This window comes from Manacus candei, unplaced genomic scaffold (assembly GCF_025592945.1).
Source record: "Manacus candei isolate 608988 ecotype Guabito, Panama unplaced genomic scaffold, ASM2559294v1 h1tg000139l, whole genome shotgun sequence".
In the NCBI taxonomy this organism is placed as follows: domain Eukaryota; kingdom Metazoa; phylum Chordata; class Aves; order Passeriformes; family Pipridae; genus Manacus; species Manacus candei.
The window spans coordinates 1,069,168-1,093,264 of record NW_026138187.1 but is presented as its reverse complement, the minus strand read 5'-3'; the positions used below and the strand labels follow the sequence as shown (position 1 = coordinate 1,093,264).

Genomic DNA, 24,097 nt, shown 5'->3' with positions numbered 1-24,097 from the left:
GAAAGGTTGCTACATTCCCTGAAATCCCAGATCTGCTGGTTCCTCTTCATTCTACTGACTTTCTGTCATGGCTCTGTGTTTGTAGTCAGTCTATCGGCGACTGAGGTGCCCAGCACAGCCCGACAAACCCACCACACCTGTGTCTCCTTCAACGGCAGCACCTCTGCTCTACACGAGTTCATACCTGACTCGAACAAATAAATACCTAGGTCTGGACTCTGTGAACCCAGCAGACTTCAGAGGGGCAGCCACAGAGATGGAGAAAAATGGTACGTACCAGGAGAGTGAGGAGCAGGCAAAGCTCAGGGGGGTTTGTGTGTTTTAGAGCTTTCAGTGTGTACAGACAGAGAGAACAAGTTTACTTGTTAGTCTGAGGGGAGATGCCACATCACAAAACAAATGTTATTTGTTTAAATGGAGTTAAACAAATTCCTGTTGCTTGCAACAGAGGGATAAAAGGATGTTTTCCATTTTGGATAAATAAATGAAACAGTGATCCATGGAGCATTTAGATATTAGAGCTGAGGGAAGAGGTTCCTCTAGTACAGCTTGTCCTCAGAAAAGTCGGGATGACCTGGGGAGAGCTGCTAGCTGGGTTACCTCTGTCTCTGATGAGGGAAGGAGTGTGAGTATCCAGCTGTAGGAGGACACATTTGGTTTAATAACTCCTTCGTAATATAACACAAGCCAAGATGACCTTGATCAGCTTGAAAAGAACCCCAGAACCTTAGCAAAAAGCACAGATGTAAATCACTGAAACCAAAGCAGTCTTTCTTTGCTTGGCCAGAGTGTGAAGATCAGGATTCAGACGACAGATCCCTGAACAAACAGTCGATCCGGGAGCGGCGGCGGCCGAAGGAGAGACGGAGAGGCACCGGCATCATTTTCTCAACAAAAGATGTAAGTTCGAGTTCCCTAGAAAGAGAAACCCATTCTGTAATCACCAGGATGAATTTTCTTCCGATTCCAAGCTTCAGATTTTTTTCCCAGTCAGTTGATTTTCCATTAGCCCTTCCCTCTTCAGCTCTGTTTCACACTGGCACATCCCAAGTGGTGCATCCCTGTTTGGCCCATGTCACACCCAGCAGCGGGCTCTGCACAGCCTGTTCCTGAGCCACCAATCAGTGGAAGCCCTGCAGGACTGTGAAAGGGCCCACATGGGAGAGGAGAAATCAGAAGTCTTTAATTCCTTTGGAAGAAGAAGGTCACAAGCCACTTGAAGTATTTTCAAATTCCTCCGAGCTCAAATTTGTCTGCTCTTTAGGCCCCATGAAAGGAAGACAGTGAGGAATAAAACCAGTGTCTGGGTCCCCTCCCAGCAGCAGGGAACACTCACAGCATAAGTGCAGGAGAGCTGTCTGTGTCATGGTCACTTCTTTTAGTCCTGTTCAGAGGATTTCTTCAGTCTGAGGGAAGAAATCTAACCCTCCAAACTTTGGTTAGAGCCTCAGGTAGGAAAATTCAAGAGAGAGTAAGAATTATGAAGTCATGGTTAACGAGTTTAGTCTGGAGTTAGCTGGGATGCTGTGGTAGTTTCCCATTGCTCCATGAAATCCCAAAGCTGTTACAAAGAGGCAGTGGCTAATTGAGAGGCTGCACAAGTGGAGGATGTCTGGGATGGTGAGTCTCTCCTCCTGGGGTCTAATTGAAGTGGAGATGTTCTTTGAAAGTCAGTATTATGTCAGTATTTCAGATGAACAGTCTTCCCAAGTGTCATGTTTGTTCCCTGAGTGTATTAAGGAGTTGTTGTTCCTCCTGACTCTTCAGGAGCATTCGAATGGCAGGAGCCATCAGAGAGAGTCATTCTATTCTCAGTACCAAGATCTTCTAAATGGTCATTAGGTCACCAAACCTGATCTGATAATCAGCCGAAAACATCTGGACAGGCATTTGTTTTGAGATTTCTTCTTAGCTTTAACATCAGATCATTTCTTCACTGGAAGGGTGGTCAGATACTGGCACAGGCTGCCCAGGGCAGTGGTGGAGTCACCATTCCTGGAAGGGTTCAAAACACAAGTAGACGTGGCAATTTGTGATATGGTTTCGTTGACATGATCTCAAAGGTTGGACTTGATGATCTTGGAGGTCTTTTCCAACCTTAACAATTCTGTGGTTCTATAAACAATAAAATTATCACCCTGTGATAAAGTTTTGTTGTCTCCAAAGCTGCCTAATTATATTGTTTGCTTTTCATCCTAGGACGATGATGAAGTTGATGGAAACGAGGATGTGAAGGAGACTCGGGTAAGTGAGACCATATGTCTGAATCATTGGTGTTTCAGTCCTGGGTGTTCATGGCAAGAAATCTTCTATGGCTTTACTCTTGTCCATATGAGAGGTTTAGGCTCTGCTCAGTAGCTGAGTATGAACAAACAGGGAGACACCTCCAAGTAGCAAATTCTTTATTGATTTCTCTCCTGAAAGATAAAGAATATCTGCAGAACTGACCTAAGTTCAGAGCTGGCTCTTGGAGAGCTGCGTGGGCATTTCTGGAGCCTGGAAGGAGTGCAGCAGAGCAGGGCTGAGCAAGAGCCTCACGAAGCTGTTGGGCCACGGCGCTGGCAGAGTGTGGCCAATCAAGTGTCCTGGGCAAGACCTGTGACCTTGGATCTCAGAATCACCCTGCCCTTGTTAGTTTGGACAGTATGTTTTGTATTTCTGAAATCTACTCTCCTGTCTCCTCACAGATTTGATTTCTTGTGGGAAATTGTCTTCACAAGCAGCATGTCAGAGGTCGTTCCATGTTCCCCTGTTCTGGCAATAGTCTCATCCTTTGAGGCCCTTACTTTCCTTTTTTAATAATTACTGAGTCTTTCTGAATTGCCTTGGTTTCCTTTGGTTTTGTCTGTCTCTGTCTGAAACCCATTTGAGCCTGACAACATGACTGACTGTGACAATGTCAAAGCTAAATGCATTTCTGGACTATTAAAACACAATGTGCAGGACTCGGGAGAAGCAGCAAATGCAAGGTTGTGTAGGGGTCAGCCTGCTCGTGTGATGTTTCATTTTTGCTGGAAAACATTGAACTTGGGGTAGCCTTTCCCTATGGTTTGTGATGCAGTAGAGTGATTGGAGCATCATTTAGTTGGAATTACCTGGTTCACTGCTGAAAATTGGCAGTAACACTCTGCAGACTCTTAGTTTTGTTTTTCTTCTTGCAATAGTTGGTCAGAATGCGGCAAAGTCACGGCGAGCCTTGCTGGGACCAGAGACTCAGGTGGTGCTGAGATGGCTTTTAGCATGTGCTTATCTTTCCATGCCAGGCATTGCTTTCCCCAGTGCTTACTTTGCAGTGTGAAATGTGGGATATTCCTGCTCCCAGAAGCATCACCTGCTTTGAGGAGCCCAGCCCTTCCCACAGGAGTTTCTGCTCATCACAGGGCAGAGCTTCATGAAATCCTCACTGAGCCCTGCAGGAAAGATTTGGCCATTTATCGTCGTTACAATTGGTTTGACATTTCTGCTGTCTCACGGTAGGGTTGGAGGAGGGGAGTTCTGTAATGTGTAAAAAAGTAGTAATCATAATAGGGACACCTTGTTTCCCACAGGAATGTTTTGGACTTGCTGGGAATGACTTGTTCTTCGTGGAAGTTGTCCCAGACTAGCTAAATTAAGACAAAAGAGTGTCTGAGGCTGCAGGTTTGAAGGCTTGCTGCAGTCTAGTCCTAAAATTGCTGAAGATTTAATTGAGTACAGTCCTCACTGCTCATGTCAATGAGCTGCATTTCAGCTGCATTTCAGGAGAACCCACCTGCCCAAAAATTCAAGGTCACCCAATCTCTTACAGTTACTGCTGGTTTTCTCCAAATTAACAGCAAGGATTGCTTTTCTTGTACTTCCTGTGGTTTTCTTGTGGGTTCCCATCTAACAGCAGAGCACCTTCCCTTCAGTTCCCTCAGCCCCTTTGTGCAGGTGCTTTGGGGCACCAGCACCCTGTTTTCTTACACACCCCACATACATTAGACCTGGGTTAGGCTCTCCTCCCACTGTGCCAGACCTGTTTTTTCCATTTTCCCAGTCATCTTGTTTTTATCCAGTTTCCAGTTCATTTTCTTTGCTGCATGCCTCCAGCATCATGTCACTTGGTCAGTCTTCCCTGGCTTGTTTTAGATCCAAATCAGAGGTTTCTGTCCTAACTGGCCATCACTTTGGCAGGAATCACAGAGCAGCTCATTTCTTTCAGTTCTAGTGCCAAGGAAAAAGTACAATTAATAATCATTAATAATCAATAGTAATAATTCTAGAATGGGAGTTGCCACCATGTCACCAAGATGTGAACTTGAACACACTGGAGTGTCCCATTTTAGTTGCAGATCCCCAAAAACTCTCTGTTTTTATGGGAGCAGTTGTATTTTTCCTCCAGTGTTTATGTCTTGGCTGATATTGGGAGTATTTTCATGGAAGCCAAAAAAAGGCCCTACTTGAAATCCCTCCTGCAAGCTCTGCAGCACTGGAGAATAGCAAAGGAAAGGTAAAGGCAGTTTTGGAAAAAGAAGGAGCAAATACATGTTGTACTGATTCTCAGAAGTGGAGGAATTATTTTGGCTGAGCTCATGAGCACCAGCATGGGAAACCAGCCCAGACACTCTGGCTGAGCTTTAGGCAACTGAGTTGTCTTGTAATGGGATGTGTCAGAATCCTCCATGTGTTCTGCTCCCACCCTGCCTCTCTCCCCAGGATGCAGACTGCCTGGATGCACTGGGGAAAGTTGGAAGAGCAGACAAAGTTTTATTGTGGAATAAATGTTCAAGGGCACAAGGACTTCAGCTGGAAGAAGCCTCTGGGGAAGCAGCTTTAGGAGAGGTTTTTGCATGGTTCCACTGGGAAGGTGCTGTGAAGGAAGGAGTTTTTGTGCAGTCTGGGGAGACCTGAGCTCAAAGAAAAGTTTGGCCACAGTCTCGTCTTTGTTTCTCAGAAAGTAAAAACTGGGAGAGTCTGAGAGGTCCTGTTAGACCCAGATTGAACCAGGGGGAGAGACTGGTGTTGGGAAAGCTTCCCTGATCCCTCAAACTAGTGACTGCAGGAATTCCATCTTGGTGAGGCCAGTGAGGACAAATAGAACAGAGTCAGTGCAAATAGGGATCAGTGGCTCCAGTTTAGGATGCAGCAGTTGGAGAATGACGATGAAGACTAAAGAGAACGGTCCAGTGTTGTGTTTCAGAGCTCTCCTGGCTTTGACTTGACCATGACTTAGAATGATGGAATCTATTACAGACTGGCTTGGGTTGGAAGGGACCTTAAAGCTCATGCCATTACATCTCCCTGCCATGGGCAGGGACACCTTCCACTAGCCCAGGTTGCTCCAAGCCCAGTCCAGCTTGGCCTGGAACACTTCCAGGGATGGGGCAGCCACAGGTTCTCTGGGCAACTTCTGCCATTGCTATTGTACAGCAGGAGAATTGGGAACAAATTTGGAAGAAAAGTATATTTTAGATGACAGACCATGCAGAACAAATAGAAAATGTTGGTAATCATTTGAAGGATTTTATCTCCTTGCAGTTCTCTGCAGGGGTATTACAGACATGCCTCATCCAGAGGGACTTTATCAAAGGAAAGCTTCAAATTCAGGGGAAGACACCGAGTGTTGTGTTGGTAAAATAACAGTTTATGGGCAGTAAAAGTGTCAAAGAAAATGTCTGTGGTCATGAACTGCCTTCAAGACAGTCTGTATAGCCCAGTATAAACCCCAGACATGTTAATGGAATTAACTTTTATGCAAGAATAACACTGAACCACTTGATTATGGATTACGATCACAGTAAGTTGATTAAATAGGCTCCAGTCCTGTCTCTCTGTGCTTTGATTTATGGAATGAGTGTTTTACATTCTGCAAAGCACCACTCAGGCCCACTCTGGTTTGTAAATAAGTGTTCTGCCTAATTGTACTGTTACCATGAAATCACCAGATGCAACTGGACACCAATATAAACTAAATCTCTGTCTTAGAAGGGCTGAATTTCTAAGCTTGGTGCCATGAGTTCTAAGGGAAGAGCAATGAACTGGAAAATTCCTTATACAAACTAAATGTCTTGATGTTATTGCTGATTCAGAGCTATGATTTGGGAGTCCTGATTTTGGTGTGTCCTATTTCTCACCTATATTTTTGCTTTTAGTGCCATTTTATCCTTCGACAGAGGCTTCAGTTCAGCTTTTGTCACCGTGCTGTTTGCCTTTTTGTGAAAGATGGGTTTGATGAATGACTAGAAGACCGGGAACAGCTTTTGTTAAGTGTTTTGTGACTTGCCTGTGGTAGCCAGACTGGGTGTACTGGGAGTCCCCAGGAGTTATTGCCCCCTCTCCCAGTGTTGTGCAGGCTGACCCTGTGCCTGCGGACTGTGTTTGGAAGCCAGGGAAGGCTCCGAGTCCTCCACTTTCAGGACTTACATTGCCTAATATGGTAAGGTATGTCTGCATGGGCTGCACTGTTTTGCTGGGATACAAGGGAAAGTTGACCAGTAAAAGGGAACAAAATAGGTGAATTTCTGGCTGGCCGATAAGAAACTAAAATCCTTTAATCCAGACAGCGCTAGACGGTGGTGTTCATGCTATGCCTCATTGCTGCTGGCCCAGGTTCCCTTCTGGGAGTTAAAGATACAAGTATTTTCCCCTGGTTTTACCCCTGAATGTTTACTTCTAGCAGGGATGTGGTGTGACGTGGGAGGGAAACCATCTGGCTCCGGTCCAAGGGCACGTGGGTGGCACAGTGCGTCACTTGTGGGGTACTTAAATCAGAGAGCATTTCAGTCTGGGTAACGTAAAGCTGGGAGAGATTGGCTCTGGTTAGTCCTGTTTATAAACAAAATGCTCTAATGGGCTGTGTATGCTGCGAGGAAAGATCTTTAATAAGTGTGAACAGCAATAGAAAATAGCAGCAAAGTGCTGCAGGAGCATGAGCTGATGCTGTGCCACAGAGCCTGAACACGGTGAAGAACAGCCTCAGAGTGCCCTGGCTTCTCTGGGAGGTGGAGGGCACAGACAACAGTGAAATCAAAATTCATTCTGCAAGTATTTCTGCACAGAGGATTTGCCTCATGAGTTCTCCAGCCTGACATGCTTGTGTTGGTTTTTCTTAACCTTAATGTGTGGAGAAGGGCATCAGCCTGGCTGGCTGCTCTCCCTGTTGATGCAGCACTTTACTCCTCAGCCTGGCTCTGAGCTCCTGTTTACAGCTCTGGGAAAACATATTGTTTGTGCCTAAAGCCAAGTGATCCAAGTGGGTTATGTGCACTACAGAGTTACAGCTAAATGCCTTCAGGTGAATTCCTCTAATTCACCAGGTTGCTGAATTAGGAAGGTGTAATGTGAAGCAGTGGCTGTGATGGGGATGGGGATGAGTAACACAAAACCAGCTAAAATCCTATCCATGAGTCCCAGGAAGATGAAGCAAAGCAGTGAGTCCTCCAGGAATGATTTCCAAGGTCACAGACTCATAACTATTTAAGGTAACTTTATGCTTTAGCATCTTGTTTAGTAGATTACTGTCAGAATTTTGGTGTAGTCTGAGCTGACTGATCTTTCTCAGTTGTCAGCAAGTCCTTCCCCCTGCAGCCGTGGAGCCGAGGTTGGCACTGCAGCACCCACCCACAGCTCCCTTGGCCTCTGCTGGCACTGCTGTTAGTTCAGATGATCCCAGTTCATTACTTTGCCTACATGGCAGCTATTGCACAAGGGTCCTAGGATCCTTTTTCCCAGAAGGGGCTGGGAGCAGTGTGATGGATAGGGTGACAGCAGATCCATGTGTGTGTGCATCTCCCCAGTGCAGCGTGGACGCAGCACGGCCTCTCCAGGAGTCAGAGCCACTCTGTTCAGTGTGGCTGTTAGCCCAGACCTGCTACCCTGAGGAGCAGCATTGCTCCTGGACCATATCCCAAAGACAGAATGAATCTATCTATCATTTTATGTCTAATTGTGTTTATAATTTTTGGCTTTTTAAAGGTTAACAGCATATGGTTGTGATTATATATGTAATGGAGTATCGTGTCACTTTTTGTGGGAAACTGTCAAACTCTCCTCATGACATGCTCAAAATTATGGAAAGGAGAAGTATCTCTGACTGCTGAACTACTTCGAGCAGGTTCTGAGCCCCTGTGGGAGCTGGTGATTGTACCTTGGTGTCAGTCATCCAGCAGGCTGGGGAGGATGTCTCTCCTGATGTGGCTGAAGTTATCCTCCAAAAAATCTGATGTTGTAGGTTGAAATTCCTGCCTACAGCAGTAGATGCCTGGGTATGCCTTAATGGCCATGTCATGGTGACACAGTGTCTGCCTTGGAGAAAGGGGGGTTGGGGGTACAGTGGGAGAGGGCTGGAGCTGGGATATGCCATGCTTGGGGCTTGTTTCCTGGCCCTTCTCCCTGGGGTGCTGGAGAATCCCCACTTGGAGTTCTGCATCCAGCTGTGGGGCCCCAGCATCAGAAGAACATGAGCTGCTGGAGACAGTCCAGAGGAGGCCACGGAGATGCTCCGAGGGCTGGAGCCCCTCTGCTCTGGAGCCAGGCTGGGAGAGCTGGGGGTGCTCACCTGGAGAAGAGGAGGCTCCAGAGAGACCTTGGAGCCCCTTCCAGTGCCTAAAGGGGCTCCAGGAGAGCTGGAGAGGGACTTTGGACAAAGGAATGGAGTGACAGGACAAGGGGGAATGGCTTCCCACTGCCAGAGGGCAGGGTGAGATGGGATATTGGGAAGGAATTCTTCCCTGTCAGGGTGGGGAGGCCCTGGCCCAGGTTGCCCAGAGAAGCTGTGGCTGCCCCATCCCTGGAAGTGTCCAAGACAGGTTAGACAGAGCTTGGAACAATGTGGTCTGGTAGAAGGTGTCCCTGCCCATGGCAGGGGGCTGAAATGAGATGGTCTTTAAAGTCCCTTCCAACCCAAACCATTCAGTGATTCCAGGATTCCATGAATGCTTCTCTGTGGCAAAGCCACCGTGAAGTCAATCATCCTTATCTCATGGCCGTGGCCTCCTGTGCAGGCTGGTGCAGTCCCACATTTAAGTAGTAAATTATTTATCTCCAGATATGTCCAGAAGGAGTGAAAAGCTGAAGCTGTATTGCCACATGGCTAAGAGAGAACTGAACAGTAATCTGAGTTTGTTTGGAAAACGAAAGTTAAATTCTCTGGCAATAAAATATCCTTTGGAAACAACTACTATAGGAAAAATTGTGTGTTGCAGTGATGCAAGTGTGATGATGCTGTTTGTCCCCTTGTCTTTAAAAGGTCACTTTTTGTTCAGAGTTTGTATCCTCCCACATGCTTCTCTTCAGAAAAAACCTCATGTTTGGAAAGTCTTTATCAGTTTTTTGCTCTTGGACACAGAGTTTCCTTATGAGAAGTAAAATTGTTTGGCAGAAGCTGCTTCATTATTTGTATGTCAAGATGTTGAATCCTTAACTGCAAAATTGCTTCCTGGCAGGAATTTTCCACCTGCTCTGCTTTAATTTGCACTTCATTATTCGTATTGGGAGCCTACAAGGAAGGTGGAGAGGGACTTTTTACAAGAGCATGTAGTGACAGGACAAGAGGAATGGATTCAAACTGACAGAGGGTAGCTTGAGATCAGATATTAGGAAAAAATTCCTCCCTGTGGAGGTGGTGAGGCCCTGGCACAGGTTGCCCAGACAAGCTGTGGCTGCCCCATCCCTGGAAGTGTCCAAGGCCAGGTTGGACAGGGCTTGGAGCAACCTGGGCTAGTGGAAGATGTCCCTGCCCAGGGCAGGGAAATGTAACTGGATGGGCTTTAAGGTCCCTTCCAACCCAGACCCTTCTGATTCTATAGTAGGTACCTGCCATGTACCCAACGCTGGGCACTGTTGTTGAGTGGGTGTTTACCACATATGTAGACTTTTCATTGCTCTTAGATTTCATCCTTGGGAGTGAACATAACCTTCTGCACCACAGCCTGCTGCTGGTGAAGGAACACCAGAAATAGGCTTGAAGCACAGTTAGACAGACAGGTTTTGCAGCTGTGGAGTGGCTGGGGTGGGTATGGAGAATGTGATGAATGTGGATGAAGAACAGAATTGATCATGACTATTGTGAGTGCCCCGACATTTCTATTTCTCTATGTCATATTTTGGAAAGTCCCTTAGCTTGAAATAGCTGTTTCCATCTGGTTCTTGTACTGCTGTTTGCTTTCTCAGCTTTCCTGACATGGCCTGTTCATTCCTGTACAAATTGCTGCCACGTTCCTCCTCTGTAACTTGGCATGTTTGTGCTTCATCCTTGTAAGAACCTGGGTCAGGAGGAGGGAACCTGTGAGGAAACACTTGCTGAGTGCAACCACAGAGCAGCTTCCACTGGAAAATATTATGTTCCAACACTATCTTTAATGTCTGTAACTGGGTGAAATCACTTGATTTTTGGTGTAAGCAATGCTCAAACTGGACTTGTGAGCAAAGCACCACTCTGGGTTTGCTGGAGCGTGTCCGGAGAAGGCAACAGAGCTGGGGAAGGGTCTGGAGCACCAGGAGCCAACTGAAGGTGCTGGGGGGGCTCAGCCTGGAGAAAAGGAGACTCGGGGGGACCTTCTTGTTCTCTCCAACTCCCTGAAAGGAAGGGGTAGTTGAGGGGGATCGGTCTCTGCTCCCAGGGAACAATGGACAGGATGAGAGGAAATGGCCTCAAGTTGTACCACAGGAGATTCAGGTTGGATACTGGGAAAATTTCTTCACAGAAAGGCTGGTCAGGCCCTGGCCCAGGCTGCCCAGGGCAGTGGTGGAGTCACCATCCATGGAAGTGTCCAAAAATGTGTGGATGTGGCGCTTGGGGATGTGGTTTAGTGGTGAATATGGCAGTGCTGGGGGAAGGGTTAGACTCAATCTTAAAAGTCTTTTCCAACCTTAACAATCCTTGATTCTATGATTTTATCATCCTGCTTTTTTTGAACAGAACATGGTACTGAGTTGAGGAAAGAAGCCCCACTGTGAAAAGGCAGAGCTGGGTTTTGGTGAACGTGAAGCAAGTTCTCCATAGACACCAGTCCTGCTGTACAGACCTGGGGAGGATTATGGCAGGACAGCAGGCAGTGCCACAGTCACCCCAGGCTGCATTTACAGCCTTGAATGGAATCACCTCTGTAGTCTCTGAGACATTTATTTTTGGCAAAACTGCCCCATTTGTCCCCTCCAACAGGAGCCTGTTGCTGCTGTGTTGGTTTGTTGTTGCTGATTTTTGCCACTGTTGCCATCCATTTCTGTAACCTCTGCCATCAACCTGTGTCAGGGGAGGGTTAGGCTGGATATCAGGAAAGGTTCTTCCCCCAGAGGGTGGTTGGGCACTGAACAGGCTCCCCAGGACAGTGGTCATGGCCCTGCCAGAGCTCAGGGAGTGTTTGGACAACACTCTCAGGGACAGGGTGGGATTGTTGTGTTTGTGCAGAGCCAGGAGTTGGACTCAATGATCTTTGAGGGTTCCTTCCAGCTCAGGAGATTCCATGATTCTATGAAATATGGTTTAATAGCACATTCAGAGAAGGAACATGAACTTCTGTGGACTCTCTCAGAAACATTTCTGGTTTTGATACTCTCAAACTGTGGGTTTGTCCTACCTCCTACAGGTCCCTCTCCTAGGTTCCCTGTTCCTTTGTTCTGGAAGTACAGGTCTGGTTTTGTTTACTGACTTGTCCTGAGCTTTATCTTCAAATGATGATGAATTCAAGACAGTGAAACCCTCTCTGCAGCCTCCTCTTTAAATTCATTTCTCCCCCTCTGAAGTTAGGGATGTCCCCAGAGGGGCTGGTGAACACTCCAGCTTCCCATCCTGCTGTACATGCTGGATTTGAGTGTCCAAGGCACCTTACCTGTTCTTCCAAAAACTCAACTCTGCTCCACAGAACTGCTGGAAGACATTTCTCCTGCATGCAGAATTGGGCACTTGCAGCTGCTAAAATGATGCTTCCCTGCTGAGAATGGTGCTTTTTGAACTCTCTTCACCCCTGCTTTTTATTGAATCTATTTATAAGAAAGGAAAAAGCAAAGGATTCTGAAATTGTATATTTAAAATGTGCCATTCTCAACCCACACTAAAATGATCTGTGTGTGCTGCTCAGTGCTAATCCAGATATGTCTGAGGGGTGGCACTTCGAGCCTTATTATGATAAATTTGGTGATGGGAATAAAAAGTGGGAGAAGGATGATGGTATACATGCAATTATAGGCTGTCAGCTGCTGCATGTGTGTCTGGGAGGAGAGGAAGATCCTTTCCTTCTGCTTCCTGTCTGCAAGGGAGATCTGCTCCTGGGAATCCTGGTCCTCTGCGGATGGAAGCGTGTTCCCTCCTCAGTTTGGATTCCATTTATGGGAAACTGCAGCAGTGCCTGCACATCCCAATTACAGCACAGCCACTGCCTGACATTGCTTTGCTCCAGCCCTCCAGCGTTCTGTGCCCAACAGAACCCTGAGTGTCTTTTGCAGAGCTAAATAAACCCTGCAGAGCTGTAATTGACCCTCTAAAGCTTGCTTTTAATTTTAAAGTCATTTATTTGCAGTGGGCTTTATGTATCATGTACAGTTGCTGTAGAGGAGCTATTATTTATTTATTTATTTATTTATTTATTTATTTATTTATTTATTTGAATTACTGAATCTTGAGGTACCAAGTTCCATTAAATAAGCTGAATCAAATCCCCAGAAGTACAGATTGTAGGCTAGAGTACGAGTAACGTTTTAACAACTTATTTTAAATGCAATAGGTCTTGGTCTTGTTGCTGCTAAAGAAATTCATACATATATTTAAGTGTTTATCCAGCCATATACAGACAGTTCCTTGGCTGTTCTATGCACACAGTTCCTTGTCTGTAGCTGCTGTTCAGCACATTTGTTGCTGTAATTCAGCAACCCCTCAGCTCCTTATGACTATGCTCCAGGGGTAATAATCTGTATTTTGGAGCCAGTTTTTAGCTCTCTCACTGTACAATGACATACTCAGCCAAAATTACCTGCTCAGGTTACGTACAGTGTCATGAGAACCTGACTGTTAATAACCAATGCAGAGGGTAAGAGTGGAGCTGACTCACTAAATTTTCTAGGTTTAAAAAGACCAATTAAACACAAAAAAACAACCAACCAGCAAACACCACTAACCCCTGAGCTGCAGCTCATTCCTTTTCCTGCTCTGGGAGCATCTCCATAGCTAAAGCAGAACAGCCTTGTCAGGGGAAAAAACAACAAACACCACCCCATGGAATAGGGTCAATGGTCTTAAAAGTCTTTTCCAGTCTTAATGACACGATGATTCTCTGGTTCTGTGATCACTTTTGGTCACATCCCCTGAGTTAAGTGAGGGTGCTGCTAGTTCCAAATTCACTCATTATGCACTGAAATGAGCAGATCTTCTCCAGAACCAGCAGAATTTCTTTGCACAGAGAGCAGTGGGTACAGTGAATGAAGGGGTGAGAGCAGGAAGGTTAACAAAGCTCAGCCTTTTCTTTCCAGGTGAATTCCTTTCCAAATTTTTGGTAATATTCTAGAGACTTCTTACTGCAGGATCCCATGTAGAAGCAGCAGTGACTGGTACCCTGGTGTAGTGACCAGGGACTGTAACCCTTCCTCTGGCTGTGGAGCCCTTTGTGTGTAACCAAAACTGTTCCTGTGTCAGACCCAACCTGACCCAACAGATCATGGGCTTTTCCTTTGCAAATAACAACACTTGGGCCAATTCAGATGTAGTGGGAGACAGGTGTGAGGCTGGATCCTCTTCCAGGGCCAGAGCACTGGTACTATTTAGGATGCACAAAGAATGCATGTTATTTTGGCGTGGAATAGTCACAAATATAGGACATTCTGAGGTGAAATGAATCACAAGATTTATTAAACTTTGTCCACACTATAAATGTAATTTCAAAAGGGAGGTGCAGGACTGTGGCACTATGGATTTCAGTTTTCTGGGCCAGTCCAGTGACATAAAAGCAGTGGGAAATCTAATCCTGACTCTGTTCTCTATTAGCCATGACAATCGTTTGATGGTTAATGGGTTTTTCACGTTTAAACTGAGTTTCTGGCACAGGGTGCCCAGAGAAGCTGTGCCTGCCCCATCCTTGGAAGTGTTCAAGGCCAGACTGGATGGGGCTTGGAGCAACCTGGTGGTGGTGGTGGTGGTGGAAGGTGTACCCTGCTTATGGCAGGACGTGGAACAAGATGAGCTTTAAGTTCCCTTCCAACCCAAATCATCTGGGATTCTCTAATTCTCTGAATTTTTTACAGAACTACTTTATACTCAGAAAAATTGTTTTCTGGGCACGTAGTGGCTTTGCAGCCTGGTTCTTGTGAACAACAGCACTGGTTATTTCACTCTGTTTCTCTGGAGAAGTGTCATGAGAATAAATGCAGCTTTAGAGTTGATTTAAGTATTGCAAAAAATTACAGATTTCAGTGTTTTCCTGGACCAGGACATGACTCAACAGACAAACTGTGCAGGTGGGAAATCCAGAAGGGAGGGTTGGGAAGATTTGTTTACCTGAATAGCAAACAGCTGAACTATGTAGAAAGGGGTAGCCCCAGGTACCTGAGGTGTCTGGGGTTGCAGGAAGCAATTAGGGGGGTTCTCTGCTTCTCAAAGTGAGCAAAATGGCCTCAGCAATAGGCTGGGGAGCCTGGAGAAAAGGAGGCTCAGGGGGAACCCTCTCACTCTCTCCAGCTCCCTGACAGGAGAGTGGAGCCCAGTGGGGGCTGGGCTCTGCTCCCAGGGAACGAGGGACAGGATGACAGGAAACAGCCTCAAGTTGCACCACGAGAGGTTTAGGTTGGATACTGGGAAAATTTCTTCCCCAAAAGGGTGGTCAAACCCTGGCCCAGGCTGCCCAGGGCAGTGGTGGAGTCACCATCCCTGGAAGTGTTCAACTGTCAGACTTGATGACCTTAGAGGGCTTTTCAAACCGTAACAATTCTGTGATTCTGTGACAGGTTCAAAGGAAAACATGAACCTCTGTCTTGCCTCATCCTCTTGCTGCTCATCCAGTTGGGTTGGAATTCACATGTAGCAGTGCAGCTCTGTGTTCTTGCATTACTTGGCCCAGCACAGGGGAGGGTCTCAGCAAGGGCTGTGGCACTGCTGAGACCCCATCCCTGCCCTCAAAGGCTGAGTGTCATGGTCCCAACTCAAACTGTTCCCCAGCACTGAGGCATCATCCATGGGGCTGAGTCCTCTCACGCTCCAGATCGGGGTAGCTGTGTCCAAGCTGCCTTTTGGGATTGGTCCCTGTGAGTGCCCAGTTGTACCTGGAGGAGCGTTGGATGCCACCTTCCCCCTGATTCGTGGTCTGCAGGGTTGTGTGGTGGAACAGGGATGGTCCCTGGCTGTGGGAAGCCCTGAGGGAAGGTCACAGTGTGAAGAATGGCCTGGAGCTGTGTGTGGGCCCAGTTTGTGTCTCCTACCCCAGCTGAGCCCTGTGTAGCTGGAGACACCAACGTGCTCTCCAGGACGTGGCTGTGCTGGGACATAGAGGAGGTTTGGCTGTGGATGAAAGAAGTCAGCTGGATAGGAAGTAATTCAGTGAGGTACAAGGCAGTGTGTTAAACCTGGTGTGGAAAATGACAGCTAGGACATTAAAGATATAGTTTTGGGATAATTTGTTCCAAAAATACCAACTACTCTCATTCTTCAAGTTTTATTAGAATTCTGGTCTCCCAAGAGGGCTTCTCCTCCTCTGCACTCTCAGAGAACGTGCTGTGGGTTCACATCACCCCTGAGCATCACTGCAGCTCTGGCTTCAACTTCCCACCTTTGTTTCCCAGTTTTGTCTGCTGCAGGTTGGAATGTTACAGTGATGCTGACATTTATTTTACCAGCATCATGTTCTGTAGGTGAAGATTTTCAGCACAGATAAAAGGGGTGTTTGTGTGTTCCTCTCAAATATTTAGCTTAGGGCTTCATTCTGTTTCTGGTATGTCATTTTCTTGGTTATGTGTTCTCCTGTCTTAAGTAATTTTAAAAATGGGGTACAAACACAGGTGTCATCGCCGAAGAAAGGGAGAGGACAGACATCTGAACAGACAAGGAAAGATCATGGAATCTCCTGAGTTGGAAAGGACCCACAAGGACCATTGAGTCCATCTCCTGGCCCTGCTCAGGACACCCCAACAATCCCACCCTGCCCCTGAGAGCATTGTCCAAACACTCCTTGAGCTCTGGCAGCCTTGGTGCTGTGCCCACTGCCCTGGGGAGCCTGGTCAGTGCCCAACCACCCTCCGAAGGAAGAACCTGACCACTTTCTGGGTGAGGGTGTCTGAAGAGTGATCATAGCCAAGACCACAGCTCTAACTACAGGAATAAACTATTTCATATAAATATAGGAAAGACATTATACTGTAGTATAGTTGTGCTGCCATAGTCCAAGATGAGGAGAAACTCTAAGGTGATTTTGCCCAGAAATAGGCCACAGCATGAAGTGAAGGTCTGGGCAGTCTTAGGGTTTGTGTGCTGTGCTTGTGAAAATGCTCATGGAAGGTGATTTTTTTGCGTGTCTTTCTGGAGGCTGTATAAATATCCCTTAGCAAAGTACACGGCACCACAGCTAGAGCAGGTACCAGCCTGGTTCTACTGAGGAATCTCGTGAACAGAGAGGAACAGTCAGATCTAAACCACAACCTTGAACATGGCAAAGCTGGGGCTGTGAGGAACAGCAGTGAAGGAGCGTCGTGTTTCATCTTGCACAGGGGACAACTGTACAGAACGGCAGGAATAGCCCCCTAAATCAGGCATCTCTTGGAATAATGATGAAAACCATCGTGTTTTGCCATATTGCATCTCATGCTGCTTTCTGACTCCTGGCTAATCAGACCTTCCCTTCTCTCTAGAATGAGTTACTGTCCACTCAATCTGTGAGAGATCCGCACTGGATGACTAATTAACTTTTAATTAGTAGGGAATAGCTCAGGCTGTGTTTTGGTTTTGGGCTGTGAGTTCTGTACCAAAATGTTGATTTTGGAGCTTTCTGGCCGCTCCTCAGCAGAAGCATGACCGTGGAGGGATGTGACAACAGATTGTTTGGGACTGGATGGGAGGGGAAGCCAAGCCCTGCAATTCTGCACTGTGTAACTCCACCTTGGTGACTAAGCTGGGCTCTGGCAGCCTGGGAGCTGGGACCAGGACACCCCAGTGCAGTGCTGGCCACACGGGTTTGCCCAGTTTCACTTGCACTGTTTTGAAACCCCAGAAACTGAGAACTGGTGTGAAAGGATCACACCTGTGTGCAGAGTCTATAAATATGCATTTAAAATGTCTGAATTGCCTTGTACAGCAGAGTTGGGCTCCACACGTGGGGAGAGGTGGGTGATGAGAGCAACAGATGGAGGCTGGAAAGATCAAGGTCCTGCCCCAGACTCCTGGAGCAGCTGGGTGCCTGTCCCTGCCTTCTTGTGTGCGTGGACTTCATTTCCATACCTTTAAATGGGAATGCAGAGGTATTACCAGGCAGAATTGGACCTCTTCAAACCTCTCCCCCCCCCTGCTGCAGTCGGTGGATGACAAGTCCCCTCCTTCCTCATGATGAATATCAAGTAGAAACCTGATCTCACTGTGACTTTCTTAGTGCAGGACAATCCAGTAGCCCTGTCTTCCACTCTCCCTGGTTGCTCAGCAATGCTGCATTGCCCCTGGAGAGTGAAGGTGCTAGGTGGCAGGAGAAATTACTGCAGCTGCTATTCCAAGCCCCTTCCCCAGCTATGTGCCAGTGAAATCACCAGGGTGCCAAGCAGGGTGCAGAAAGGGACAATACTTCAGAGCAACGAGAGTGGGGTAATACTCTTAAAATATTTTCATATAGATATTATTCTGCACTTTGCAGAATGGTTTGGGTTGGACAGGACCTTAAAGCTCATCTTGCTCCACCCCGCTGCCGTGGGCAGGAACACCCTCCACTGGACCAGGGTGTTCCAGACCCCATCCAACCTGGCCTTGGGAGGAATTGTTTGATGTTAAGCAGCCTGTGAGGTGGATCAGGACATGGATGGGATGACCCCAGGCCGCCAGTGACTCAGTCAGTGGCCAGGTCAAGTGGATGTGAATGAGTCCAGCTGAGCCTTACTGGAACTGGTCCAGTGCAGATAACTGGGGTGATACCTTTCCAGCAACAAAAATCATAGATTTTCAACCTTATGACTCCAAGATGGACTTCATGTGTAAGAGTTGGATGCATTCCTGTGTCACCTGCTCCAGGTGACCCTGCCTTGGCAGGATTTTTGGAGTGGATGATCTCAAGGTTTCTTCCAACCCCAAACAGTCTGTGGTTTTGTGTGATTCTGTATGATTCTGTGAGCTACTAAATCACTCATGGTGATTTGAGGGCATTTTTCAAATGAACATCCCATGGGCTTATTTCACTGGGACATGAGGGACATGCACTTGCCTTTGAATAGAGCAGTCCTGCCACTTTCCAGCGAGCTTGTGCAGCAGCAGAGCTTGGCAGAGAGCTGAGAGTTTGGGAGAGGTACGTGCTCTCCACACCCTCTGTCCTTTCCTCCAAGCTCCTCTCCCTCCTCCTTGATCCCGAACACTCCCTTGAACCAGTGTACGTTACACAAGCTCTGTGACGCCCCGTCACAGCTCAAACAGGCTTGTGAGCAAACAACAAAAATCCTCTTGTGCTGCCAGAGTGTGTCCTCCCTTTCATGGCATGAGCTGCTCCATGGACTTTAAATCATCTCCCTTTGTCACAACCTCCTGGAATTCAGGCTTTGCAACGGTCAGTTTTACCTCGACATCCCACTTGCAGCCCAACAGGCCTTGGGAGCTTGGGAGGGATTCTCTTTTCTCCCCATCTCCTTTTTTCTTTTTTTTTTCCCTGCCCAAATCCCAAACCCAATCCCAAACCCAATTTGGCAGCCCAAATCCCAAGCTGAAAGTGAATCGCTGCTTCTGGCTGCCCTCCAGCATTCCTCGGGAGCGAGTCAGGAGCTGGAATGTCAGAAGGCAGCGGCGGGAGGGACGAGAAGCCTGTGCGCGGGTAACGGCGCCGGGAGGAGGAGGAGGAGGTGGAGGAGGAGGATGGAACAAAACCCAACTTCAGCTGGACTGCCCCTTTCCAAACCAGCGTTTGTTCCTGATTTATGCTTTTGTGTTTCACTCAGGGCGTGCAGCTCTGCGCAGCGAGGGCAGAGCTCGCGGCCGCACTCGGGAGTAAATCAGGCTTTGCTTTGCCTTTCCCTTTTTTTGCTTTTTTTTTTTTGGCAGAAGTTTCATGCCTAGAGAAACCCAGCCGGTTTTCCAGCTCTCTTCTTGAGCCGGGAGTTTCTGCCTCCTGCAGTTCTGGGGGGAGATAGATCCCCCTGCTGCTGTGGCACGCTCTGGACAAGGGGAAATGTCCTTTTGTGGAGAAGTTGGGACGGGGTCCGGGCGGTGAGGCTGGCACGGAGCAGCACCTGGCGCCGGAGCACAGCGAGTCCTTGACACCTTCTCTTCTTCTGCTCGGACGAGAAACATTGTGGAGCCTCAGCTCTCCCTGCAGCAGATTAATGCCTAAAATTATACACCCTAAACAGCAGGGTTTAATTACCAGAGCTGTGAATAGTTTAATTAGTTTGTTCTGACCTTGGAAGAAGGACCTGCCCAGCGCTGTAGAGCGACAGGAGAGCAAGAACTGGTGTTGCTTCTCAAAGACACCCAGCCCGCGAGGCCATGTCGTCCCTGTACACCAGGAGTAAGGAATACACTCGGAGCAGGAAGGCTCAGTCAGACTCTCCCCCGTCCTCTCCTTCCCCGATTGCGAAGACACTCAGAGTAAGCAGCTTTTTCCTTTCTGTATTACTCAGCTCAGCACATGCTCCAAGTGGAGCCTGGCAGTGGTGGTTTGTTGTCTTACCCTTGGAGACCTGCGGCTGTGGTTTCCTTTGGAAAGAGGATGGTTGAAATGAAACTTGGGAAGGTGCCTCTGCAGCAACAGGTTTTAAGCATCTGCCAGAGTCCCTGCCCTGGGATTAACTGTGTTAGTGGTGTAGGGAGTTGTTGGGGTTGTAGTTTCCTCCTGTCCTGGAACATGGCTCTCCTGGTCGGCTGTTACTGGATAAAAACCCTCCCCAGTGAAAATGAGGCAGAACTTGACCAGCTTGTTAAGCTGCACTTTTTCCATAAACACTTTGATACCGCTGGTGAAACGAGGTTTGTGTCCAGCTTTCGCCCCTGGGGCTGAGCTGGCCTGTGCAGTGGTTTAGTAATTTCAACAACACCAAAAAAGTGAATAAAGCCATCTGTAGGAGGCAAGTCAAGGTAGTTACCTTTCCTCCACAAACCAGAGCTGCTGTCCCTGTCTCCCAAGGTGGTGGAAAGTTGGGAACACTTCCTAACAGTATAATAGCTCCAGAGTCATGGGAGAGGTGGTCCCAAACCCTCCAGGTCCATATCATTGTATGGTTAACCTCTTTGCCATCAAGAAATATTATCATGCCGGCGTCCAAGCCTGGAGGAATTAGTTTTTAACAGCCAGGCTAATTTTAGATGGGAGCATTAAATTAATCCCGGCACTGGTGTTTGCTCAAATCAGATATGCATTGTCTGCTCCGTTGGCAGGGACAGATCTTGGTCTGGAAGAAGCATTGCCTGAAATATGTACAAAGGGTTTTAACCCCCTGCCATGGCACTAATGAAAGCAGTTCCTGACCTCAGGAACTTCAGCCTCGAGGCTTCTGTGGCTGCTGGTTGTCCTGGGCTGTTTTCTGTAACGCGGGAGCAGGATCTGTGCTTTCTTCCACCTGCACACCATTGGAGTGTCTCTGAGGGGATTTAGATAATCTAAAACTATCCCGTGTGCTTGGATGGACTTTCCTCACCACCACTGTGCTTACCATTGCTCACTAAACAGCCACAGTGTTGATCACCAGCCTGGTGACAGGTGGAGAACTTTCCAAGTGTGCTGAAAATGGTTTAATTTTTTTCAAAACACAAGCTTTTAAGATCAGTCATGTTCAGTGAACACAGACTAACTCATTTTCCCCCCCTTATGAATCTGGGCATGTGAAGGGGTGACAAACATCTCCCAGGAGCTGTGACTGCCATGTGTCCAGAGCAGACTGACGGGAGGTGCTGGTTTCTCTGTGCACAGCCATGGTGGGATCCCAGGCTCCTGGGGGTTCGTGGGTGTTGGAGAAGGTGGTGGCAGCTCTCAGGTGGGTACAAAAAGGTCCAGGTGGGAGTGGGAGTGCATGGAGTAGAGCTTCTTGTGGCAGTGGGGTTTTGATGAAAGCCAGCACATGAGCACAGAAATCTTTGTGATTCTTGCAGTGGTAATGGCAATGCCAGCTGTGACTCCAGAGCATCCACGGGGAGAAACCAGGTGGGAACTGCAGCAGCATTGACTCAGAGTCGGTGTAGGAAACGGCCCTGGTGCTATCTGGGTTATGGAAATAGCCCATGCCTTAAAAGGCTAATTAGGGAAGGATTGACTTCAGGCTAAAACAGGGATCTATGTTAACTCTTTCTCCAAGACAACATAATTTTGCCAAGAGCAAGAGCAATAACAGAGTGTGGTTTTCTATGGATTTGTCCCACGTGTTTATTCTCCCCCACTCACTCCCCCATGCCCACAGTGACAGGTCTGTGCTGCAGGGACCCACCAGCCTTTATAAAATGAGAAGGAATGTGGTATCTTGGAATCTTTTATCTTTCCATTCAGTCAAGATTGATACCAGCAGAGAGCTGTGGGCTCTAAATGTTCCCAGCTGAGCAGGGGTGCGAGAACACATGAGCAGGCAGGAGCCTCACACATGGTGCAGACAGGGAAAAATCTCTTGGAGAACCAGACAGAGCAAAGGAGGTTTGATTTATCGAGGTGTTGGTGCCAAACAGCTGCATTAAATGTCATTTGCCAAGCAGTTTCCTATGGCATTCCCTCTACACTTGCACTGCTGCTTGGAATGCTCCTGCTTAGGAGTTAGGATAATACTGCCTGGGGTTTTTCCACCTTTAATTGGTGGAATCTCCCCAAATGCACCACTGAGGAGGGGGAGCACTTTGCAGTGAACTCATACAAATCATAAGAGAAGGAATATCCCTGCACAGGAGACTGTGGTGAGAGCAGGGTGTTGGTGTGTGACCCCGACTCTGTGCCAGGCCAGAACTGTCCCATTGCCCTGGAACCTTCACGAGGTAAAATACCTAACTCCTTGTGTCACAGCAGAACAGCCCAGAGTTGTAGTCACCATACAGAAACAGCCCAGCAAATCCTGTTGAATGCCCCAGGGAAAATGTTGCTTTAATGAGGATGTTGCTCAGAAGAGGAAAGTCAAACCCCTTTGAAATCAGTTCAGATCGTCCCATTGTTTGGCACAAGCTTCAGGTTTTTGGCAGTGGGGACCTTTTCATTACATTTTGCCCCATGCTGCTTTAGCTTGAGGTTTCTCTTCCTCAGAAAAGTATTCTTCCCATAGTCAGTTCCAAGGGTGCAATAGGCAGCTGATGGTATGAAACCTGTGGTGAGCAATTAAGCAAATAAATGGCAGGATTGGAAGGCAAGAACTGATTTTTTTTTTATTATTCTTATTTGTGCTGGGCCAGTTATTTTTTGCATAGGAAATACCCCGTAGTTTGAGTTTACTCTCATCCATCTGTTTATTCTGGTACTTTATAACCCTTGTGCTTCCTTATAGGATAATCAGTCAGATGGGAAAACCTAAGGAGAATGCACATTCCCAACTTTCAGCACAGACTGCAGTTGCAGCTTTTCAGTTGTTTCCCAACTCTTTGTCACTATACCTTCCCTTCTTTTATAAACTACTCCTTCTTGATTTGTCATCCAATATTGTTTGCTGTAAAAGAGAGCATCAAAGCTTAAACCCTTTGTTGGTGTGTGGGGGCTGCTGGTTCAATAGCAGCTATATTTGTGTGGCTGCCCAGCTTAGAATCCCAGACTGGTTTGGGCTGAAAGGGACCTTAAAGCTCATCCAGTCCCACCCCCTGCCACGGCCAGGGCCACCTTCCACTATTCCAGGTTGCTCCAAGCCCCGTCCAACCTGGCCTTGGACACTTCCAGGGATGGGGCAGCCACAGCTTCTCTGGGCAACCTGGGCCAGGGCCTCCTCACTCTCGCAGGGAAGAATTCCTTCCCAATATCCCATCTAACCATGCCCTCTGGCAGTGGGAATCCCTTGTCCTGTCTCTCCATCCCTTGTCCAAGTCCCTCTTCAGCTCTCCTGGAGTCCCTTTAGGCACTGGAAGGGGCTCTAAGGTCTCCCTGAAGCCTTCTCTTCCGTGGCCAGTACACCCTCAGCTCTCCCAGCCTGGCTCCAGAGCAGAGGGGCTTCCACTCTCAGAGTATCTCTGGACTTGCTCCAACAGCTCCACATCCCTCTTCTATTGGGATCCCAGAGCTGGAGGCAGCTCTGCAGGGGGTCTCATCTCAGCAGGGCAGAGGGGCAGAATCCCCCCCTCCCCTGCTGTGGGATCAGCCCAGGGCACGGGAGGTTTCTGGGTCCAGGCGCACTCAGCTGGGGCATGTTGAGCTTCTCATCCAGCAACACCCCCAAGTCCTCCCCCTCAGGGCTGCTCTCAGTCCGTTCTCCGCCCAGCCTGGTTGTCAAGTAGCCACTTGATGGTTCTTACTTGCTCCTCAAGAGGCTTTACATAATTCTTCTTGTTCTGTCCATATTCACGGTTTCACTACAAGGCTCTTTCCCTCTGCTGTTAGTCACTCCCTCATTAAGCCACCCTCAGTGCCTATAACCTGAGCTTTCCAGCTGAATTTTTGTCAGGAAGGGCTCAGCAATAAAGCTCTAAGTGTACTCAGTGGCCTGCCCTGATTGATTTTATTCTGCCTCTCATCTGAGAGTCTGAAGGAGCCGTGCTGGGTGGAATATGGGATGCAGGAGCATCACCTTTTATGGGCCGGGTGTTTTCACTGAGTCACTTGATAGTAGTAGTGCTTGAGTGGAAAAAGCAGCAGTTCCCAAATCACTGTCTCTGTTAATGAGCCTCCACATGGAGCCCGCAGTGCTCGGAGCAGTGATTACCATGGCAGCAAATGCACCCAGTCTGGGCACGGTGCTCTGAACATGTATGTGTAGAATACAAAGCAAATCTTAAAGGAAAAAGAAAAGCTAATGTGCAAAAATGTGAGGGGCTGAGCTGCAAGTGCTCAGCACACAAATCATGAAAAAAGGGCTGAGTATTAATGAATAAGTGATC

At 47.7% G+C, this 24,097-nt stretch overlaps 1 protein-coding gene across 10 annotated transcripts in view; it reads left to right on the top strand.

Moving 5' to 3' along the window:
• Positions 1 to 24,097, top strand: part of PPP1R12B (protein phosphatase 1 regulatory subunit 12B) — a 131,509-nt gene that overhangs the window by 80,236 nt on the left and 27,176 nt on the right. For 9 of the 10 annotated variants that reach the window (XM_051771646.1, XM_051771643.1, XM_051771642.1 and 6 more), the window contains 3 exons: positions 86 to 269; positions 788 to 900; positions 2,200 to 2,244. In XM_051771646.1, the coding sequence (XP_051627606.1) occupies positions 86 to 269; positions 788 to 900; positions 2,200 to 2,244 (342 nt within the window). Of the gene's footprint in view, positions 1 to 85; positions 270 to 787; positions 901 to 2,199; positions 2,245 to 18,989; positions 19,703 to 24,097 lie in introns of those variants that run through there. The other variant, XM_051771653.1, reaches the window with a different exon arrangement.